This window comes from Mustela putorius, unplaced genomic scaffold, assembly GCF_011764305.1.
Source record: "Mustela putorius furo isolate JIRA1106 unplaced genomic scaffold, ASM1176430v1.1 tig00003898_pilon_pilon_pilon, whole genome shotgun sequence".
NCBI lineage: Eukaryota > Metazoa > Chordata > Mammalia > Carnivora > Mustelidae > Mustela > Mustela putorius.
Window position 1 is genome coordinate 35,202,142 of NW_025422047.1, and position 7,989 is coordinate 35,210,130.

General features: G+C 40.5%; 1 protein-coding gene across 1 annotated transcript; it reads left to right on the top strand.

Annotated features, from left to right (window-relative positions):
- Window positions 1-557: 557 nt before the first annotated feature.
- On the top strand, window positions 558-7,699 carry PNN (pinin, desmosome associated protein). Its single transcript, XM_004773301.3, has 9 exons — window positions 558-731; window positions 1,418-1,489; window positions 1,883-1,951; window positions 2,434-2,506; window positions 2,626-2,720; window positions 3,099-3,174; window positions 4,190-4,345; window positions 4,428-4,566; window positions 5,164-7,699. Exons 1-9 carry the CDS (start codon window positions 619-621, stop codon window positions 6,618-6,620), a joined length of 2,250 nt encoding a protein of 749 aa, XP_004773358.1. The 5' UTR covers window positions 558-618; the 3' UTR covers window positions 6,621-7,699.
- The last annotated feature ends 290 nt before the right edge of the window (window positions 7,700-7,989 follow it).

A 7,989-nucleotide genomic window follows, 5' to 3' on the forward strand; every position in this document is an offset into this window, starting at 1 on the left:
AAAACATTTCATACGGCACCGAAAAAAAATTGTTAGCTATTACGATTAATGACTTTTCGTCTTCAGTTTTGCTTCCCTCTGCTCGTTTTGGTTTAACCCAATGTAGGGACGCCTGCGCCCCCCACCCCCACCCCGGGCATGCGCACCGACAGAATGGCCGCACCCTTTCTTAATCTGATCTTTTACCCGGCAGGAGGGGAAAAGACTCGCCTCCATCCCACTCTGATGTAATTAGGTGGTTAAAAAGATATAAGGCACGTCATATCCCAGTTTAAAAGGGCTGGAAGACTCCGCGCTCCGCGCTGCAAGAGCAGGCGGGTAAGCCGGCGTCTCCGAAAACCCCAGAGCCTCTCAAATGCGCCCAGGCTCTGCGCTAGACACGGAGCACGGCCACCGCAGCTAATTGGGGGAGGGAGTCAGCCGCTCAGAAGACTTTTCATTGGCCCAGAGTCACAGAGGCCGGCAGCTTTTCCCTCTTCCGGACGCTGAGTGGTTGAGGCCGCAAAACAACGCTTATTGTCATTGGCTGGACCCTGCTGTCAGTCCTCTCGCGTCTCGCGGCGCGACAGAGCCAGGCGCGGCCTGTAGAGCAGTCTCGAAGCCTGCTGCAGAGAGAAGATGGCGGTCGCGGTGAGAACTTTGCAGGAGCAGCTAGAAAAGGCCAAAGAGAGCCTAAAGAACGTAGATGAGAATATTCGCAAGCTCACCGGTCGGGATCCGAATGACGTGAGGTAAGAGGTGGATAAGACAGGCTGGCTCCGAGAGACAGCCGTCATGCCGGGGTGAATTGGGGGCGGGAAGGGCGGCTAGCCTTGAGAAGGCTAGAACATCGGGGCCTGTCCCGGGGGCGGCAGTAGAACCCCGTCCCGGATGAGGTGGGGAGTCTTCCACGCCCTCGACGTAGGTCTCGGAGCTCGAGTGCGGGAGGAAGGCAAGTGGGTCCTAGCTATGCCGGCATGTCTTTCTGGCCTGTAGGAAGGCCGGGCCTGCGATTCCCGCCCTCGGCCCTGCAGGCCCGGAACTGCAGCACAAAGCCCCTTACCCAGCCGGCGGCTACCTGACCGGGTGCTGGCCCGGAGACCCTCCTGGGACGTTGTCCGCTGCTTCTCACCCAAGCATTTGCCATCTTTCCCACGTGCAGCTTCTTCGGAGTTGATGAAATTAGGGTCTGATCCAAGCCTATTAATGTGTAGTGGCAAGAAGTAAATAAAATTTCTGAGATAATGGTCTTGAAAAAACAAGGAAGTTAAAATAGGACTTCCTGTCTTGTTTGAGGCACGTGGATTTGAAACCGTATTTTTAGAACTTTCCTGGTTATTTTTCTCTTTATGATGTACCGCATCCGTGAAAGTATTTGGTGACATTAAATAAAATAAGTCCAAGCATGATTTTCATACAATTTGTAAATATCTTTTAGGCCCATCCAAGCCAGATTGCTGGCCCTTTCTGGTCCTGGTGGAGGTAGAGGACGTGGTAGTTTATTGCTGAGGTAAGACTTTCTTAGGACTTAATTTTTATGCTAAGACGGTAGATACTTTTACTAAATTAACTATAGGCTTAAACAAAATCGGTGGTAGAGCCCACATTAGATATGTTTGTGTTTGTTTTGTTTAAACTGTGATCAGCTATAATTTCCTATGTAGTTATCTTGGAACTTCATGGATATGCAAAACTAGAGACTGAAGAATACATTACCCATTTTGTGTACACTTAGTTTATTTTTATATCTTTTAAAAAGTGCTAAAAAGCATCTTGGAGTGGATGCCCATTTGAGGTTGTTGTGATTGGAAGGGTGTTTTTTTTTTTTAATTCAATGAAATTATCTTGCTAAGGGTAAATATTTATCTTAACTTTCGTTTATATTGAGCTTTTTTAATTGCAGGCGTGGATTCTCAGATAGTGGAGGAGGACCCCCAGCCAAACAGAGAGACCTTGAAGGGGCAGTCAGTAGGTATGTAGGAGGAAAACGTTTGAAGACATACTTGTATGCTCTGTTTTCTGAGGTAGTCACAGAGGTATTTAATAAATTTTGTTGAGTTATGTTAGAACTGAGTAGTATACTACTTCTTTGAGTCTGTTCCCTTGGTATTTGACTGAACTAAGTCTGTATCCCTCAGAGCTCAGTTTTCACTAACAGTAACAGAAATCTTAATAAAATAAAGATTATGAGAAGAATAAGATCGAGAAAATATTTGTCTACTTTCCTGTCTTGTACTGTAAAAACTTAATCTGCTTGAGAAATATAGATCAGTATTTGGACTGGGCGCTGGTGACACATTTTATCCTTTTACTACCAGAGGAAAGAGTGAAATGGGATAGAGACTGATGAAATGAGACTTATGGAAATAAGTCATAGTAGAAGTAATCACTTGTCCTTGGTAGTACTTAAGTCAGATTTTACAGTGGCCTTTTAAATTATTTTTCCTATGTCAGGCTGGGCGGGGAGCGTCGGACAAGGAGAGAATCACGCCAAGAAAGCGACCCAGAGGATGATGATGTTAAAAAGGTAATTGAGATGAAAAGAACTACTTACGGGATGAATATAGTATTTTCGTCTTTACTACATTTGAGAGTGCTGCCTTTTCATATGGTTGTTAAATTACTGAGATTTATTTTCTCCTGCAGCCAGCTTTGCAGTCTTCAGTTGTAGCTACCTCCAAAGAACGCACACGTAGAGACCTTATCCAGGATCAAAATATGGATGAAAAGGGAAAGCAAAGGTATTCTTAGTTTTCTATATATATATTTTTTTTATTTTTTAAGATCTTATTTATTTATTTGACAAGAGAGGGATTACAAGTAGGCAGAGAGAGAGGGAAGCAGGCTCCCCGCCGAGCAGAGAACCTGATGCGGGGCTCGTTCCCAGGGCTCCGAGATCATGACCCGAGCCAAAGGCAGAGGCTTAACCCACTGAGCCACCCAGGCACCCTGTCTTTAGTTCTTTTTTAATGAGGAAAATTTCCTGTCAAATCATGCAGTTTTAGGAATATTTATATTTAAGAATTGTTCAGGTGTTTGTAGTATGTTTCTTGAAGGAAGTGGCGGGCTGAGATGAAGTGCAACCTACTGAAATTGAATTTTCTCTTTGTCTTCTTTAGGAACCGACGAATATTTGGCTTATTGATGGGTACTTTGCAGAAATTTAAACAAGAATCCACTGTTGCTACTGAAAGGGTATTTATATAGTTTTCCTTTGATTGTTTAAGTATTCAAAAGGAGTTCGTTAAATATTTTTGAGAAGAGTCAAAGAAAATCTCAAAACTGAATTGTAGGCCTAAATTAAAGCCAAGGAAAAAACTTATAAAATTTTCTGAAGTTGTTATATTTTTAACTGGTCTCTTTTGAGTCCTGTGAAGTAACTGCGTGAACTTCTCTTTCAGTGCAAAGAGCCTTGATCTGTGACTCAGGAGAACCTGGGTTCTGATCTCAGCTCTACAGCGATCTCATTTTGTGGTTTTGGACAAGACTCTTCATTTCTTTAGGCCTCAGAGTGCTTTCTTTCAAACTTGGTCAGCATTGTAACTAGTTCAGTGATTATAATTTTTAATTATTTATACACTCAGAGACAATAATTGGCACTCTGGAAGCAAAAGCCTAAACATTTCCCTGCCTTCCACAGTTCATTCAACTGCAATCTTTCTAGAGGGTTTTTTTTTTTATAAAAGCTATAATATTGTGTTCTTGGTGTTCGATATCAAGTCACTGCTTCTCAAAGGAGAACTATGGTAGAAAGGGAGATAACAATTCAGTTATAGATTAATAAAGTTTTATTAAAGCTTTTGTATGTTAACTTTCCTAAGGAATATAAAAGTCTTCAAAGAATAATGTGTGAAGATAGGATGTCACTTCTGTCACATTATCTGATTTGGAAGGAAGAGTAACTGTGAAGATAATTTAAAAAGACATTGCTCTTCTTTTTTAGGTTTTATGAAAGAATGTTGCCTAACAGTTAATTTAAATGGAATGGTTATTGATAATATGGTTAATGTCCTTGATATTTAGGTTTTTACATAGTCCCTGTTTCCTCAAAGAGAAATTGGGATTAGCCTCAAATGCTAAGTACTAAGTTTGAATTAGCTGGTATCCTGAATTGCAAATATGAAGCATATAAAGATAACTTAGTAAAATTGCAGCGTTTCACATAATCAGGAAGTGTGGTAAGTTTTCAAAGATAATTGTTTATCTTCAGCAAAAGAGGCGCCAGGAAATTGAACAAAAACTTGAAGTGCAGGCAGAAGAAGAAAGAAAGCAAGTTGAAAATGAGAGGAGAGAACTGTTTGAAGAAAGACGTGCTAAACAGACAGAACTGCGGCTTTTAGAACAGAAGGTTGAGCTTGCGCAGCTGGTGAGTAGTAGTTTGGAATTGGAATTCTAAGATTGGTAATCCTTCATGTTAACGAAAACCTGACCTTTTACCTTTTCTTTAGCAAGAAGAATGGAATGAACATAATGCCAAGATAATTAAATATATAAGAACTAAGACAAAGCCCCATTTGTTCTATATTCCTGGAAGAATGTGTCCAGCTACCCAAAAATTAATAGAAGAGTCACAGAGAAAAATGAATGGTAAGTGTACATAAAGAGTTCCAGTGAAATTTTCTAAATGGGTAAGGTAATACACCCACACATAAACATTTGTGTCCTGTAATAGGGTTTCAGCAGTTGATTTTTTAAAAAGATAATCTAAGATGCTAATGAGTTTCGAGTGCAGGAGCATTTGATTTATGATGGAATTTAACCTGAAACTTACCATGTTGTAGATAGTGCTTAATGCATGTGTATTTCTTAAGCATTTCGGTAGAATGACTTCTTTATAGCCAGACATAAATGCTGATTAAGCAAGAAAAAAGTGAACATTGGTGTAATCCATAGAAGGAGTGCACATGGAAAGGTAGACACTGCTTCCAGCATGAAGTAGAAAAGCAAAAAATTGTCCTTTTTTCCCATCAGTTAATGTGGTGTAGTTATTTGCTACTTATATCTTAGTATATAGGTTTCCAGGGGAACTTTGCTTGGTCATTTCAGTTTGTAATTGCTTGCCATAATCAGTCTTGTGTCTCTTTACAAAAAGACATTTAGATAAAGCTTGATAACAGTTTGTACTTAAGTGTCAAATTGTGAGTTTGAATGTTTTATTTACACATGTGAATTTTTATCCTTCAGCTTTATTTGAAGGTAGACGCATCGAATTTGCAGAACAAATAAATAAAATGGAGGCTAGGCCTAGAAGACAATCAATGAAGGAAAAAGAGCATCAGGTGGTGCGTAATGAAGAACAGAAGGCGGAACAAGAAGAGGGTAAGGTGGCTCAGCGAGAGGAAGAGTTGGAGGAGACAGGTAATCAGCACAATGACGTAGAAATAGAGGAAGCAGGAGAGGAAGAGGAAAAGGAAATAGGTATAGTTCATAGTGATGCAGAGAAAGAACAGGAGGAGGAGGAACAAAAACAGGAAATGGAGGTCAAGATGGAGGAGGAAACCGAGGTAAGGGAAAGTGAGAAGCAGCAGGATAGTCAACCGGAAGAAGTTATGGATGTGCTAGAGATGGTCGAGAGTGTCAAAAATGTAATTGCTGAGCAGGAGGTAATGGAAACCAATCAAGTGGAAAGTGTAGAACCTTCAGAAAACGAAACTAGCAAAGAACTGGAGCCAGAGATGGAATTTGAAGTTGAGCCAGATAAAGAATGTAAATCTCTTTCTCCCGTGAAAGAGAATGCCAGTGCTCTAGAAATGGAAAATGAGCCTGAGGAAAAAGAAGAGAAAGAATCTGAGCCCCAGCCTGAGCCTGTGGCTCACCTCCAGCCCCTGCCTCAGTCTCAGCCTGAGCCTCAGCTTCAGCCTGAGCCGCAGCCGCAGCCTGAGCCACAGCCACCGTCCCAGCCCCAGCCCCAGCTCCAGCCCCCGTCCCAGCCCCAGCCCCCATCCCAGCCCCAGCCCCAAGCACTCCTCCAAGCCCAGCCTCTCTCTCAACCTGAGACTTTGCCATTAGCTGTTTTACAGCCATCAATTCAGGTTTTTCAGGAGCAAGGGCATTTACTACCTGAGAGGAAGGAATTTCCTGTGGAATCTGTAAAACTCACTGAGGTGACAGTAGAGCCAGTCTTAACAGTACATTCAGAGAGCAAAACCAAAACCAAAACTAGGAGCAGAAGTAGAGGGCGAGCTAGAAATAAAACCAGCAAGAGTAGAAGTCGCAGCAGTAGCAGTAGTAGTTCTAGTAGTAGTTCCACTAGTAGCAGCAGTGGAAGCAGTTCCAGCAGTGGCAGCAGTAGTAGTCGCAGTAGTTCCAGTAGCAGCTCCAGCACCAGTGGTAGCAGCAGCAGAGACAGTAGCAGCAGCACCACTAGTAGCAGTGAGAGTAGAAGTCGGAGTAGGGGCCGGGGACATAATAGAGATAGAAAGCACAGAAGGAGTGTGGATCGGAAGCGAAGGGATACATCAGGACTAGAAAGAAGTCACAAATCTTCAAAAGGTGGTAGTAGTAGAGATACAAAAGGATCAAAGGATAAGAATTCCCGGTCCGACAGAAAGAGGTCTATATCAGAGAGTAGTCGATCAGGCAAAAGATCTTCAAGAAGTGAAAGAGACCGAAAATCAGACAGGAAAGACAAAAGGCGTTAATGGAAGAAGCCAGGCTTTCTTAGCCTATTCTTTGCAGCAGAAGATTTCTTGATGAGTAAAAGGATTACCTTTCCTTGTAAGGAGGATGCTGCCTTAAGAATTGCATGTTGTAAAAAATCTTTTTGGAAAATACAGACTGTTTGTTTACCAGACATTCTTGTACTTTTTGCATAATTTTGTAAGAGTTATTTATCAAAATTATGTGAGGTTCCAAAATATGTAAAAATAATAATAATAAAAAAAGATTAACATCCCTTGTCATCTTTTTTAAATATCCTATACTCTTCAGTAAGAATCTGTATATTTTAATAGGTAAATCTTTAAGTCTGTTCCCTTCTGATTCTGTATCATACATTGCTTTTGTAGAAATAAATGTGCATTTCTTTCATTAGTTTTGGAATGTCCTCGTTGACACTTGTATAATAAATACTCTCTTGATATCATTTTCAGCTTTTATCACTAGATACTGAACGTGATTAGAATGTCTTTGAAGGTTTTTTTCATTTTTATTTGCCTTACGTGATTATTTTGAGTTGTCATAGTCAGATCTTTGCAGCTTTCAGGGGGAACATAGTTCTCAAAATCTTTCACTATTTTTTTCTAATTTCCCTTGTTACTTTAAGCATCCCCCCTGTTTCTCCTATATAAATCATTATTGGTAGATAAAACAGTATAATTTGGTTGGCATTTTCTTCATGATTATGGGAGCATCATTCTTTTGTCTCCATGGCTACTTGTGTGATACAGCATATACATCTATTGAAAATAATCACTTTCTAGGGGAGGGAGGTAGAAAAGTATACTCTAAACTTGGTTGAGTTTGTGGTCTTGTCTTAACTTTTGTGTTGGCTCTAACTGAAACATGCCAATATGTTTTCAAGAGTTTTTTGTTAAGTATTGTATGAAAGTTTACAGAATGAAGGAAGTTCATCTACACTTGAATCTGTAAGCAAGATAACACACAAGTGTACCAAGTGATTATTAACTTTGTTGTTTTATAAATTTGTATGAATTTGGACTATCTGTTGCCATTACTATACATGTGCAAATAAATGTGGCTTAGATGTGTGACTGCTTAAGACTAGTACTTGTATTAACTTTTTGATGCTTTTATTACAAGAGAGCACTTTAATTGCAAATGGCCTCTGAGTACACAACATTGACTAGCCTTAGGCTTGACGGTTTATTTCTCCCCTTAACAAGTACATGGTGACAGTGAAAATGTCAGTAGCATTTCCAGCACTAAAAAATACAAAAGAACATGTTAAAATATTCTTTAAAAAATCCTTTAAAGAGTAAATGAGTAGAACTTTGCAAATTGCAGAGCTATCTGCCTGCATTCCTGGGCCATTTTCTTCTAGGAGTCCCT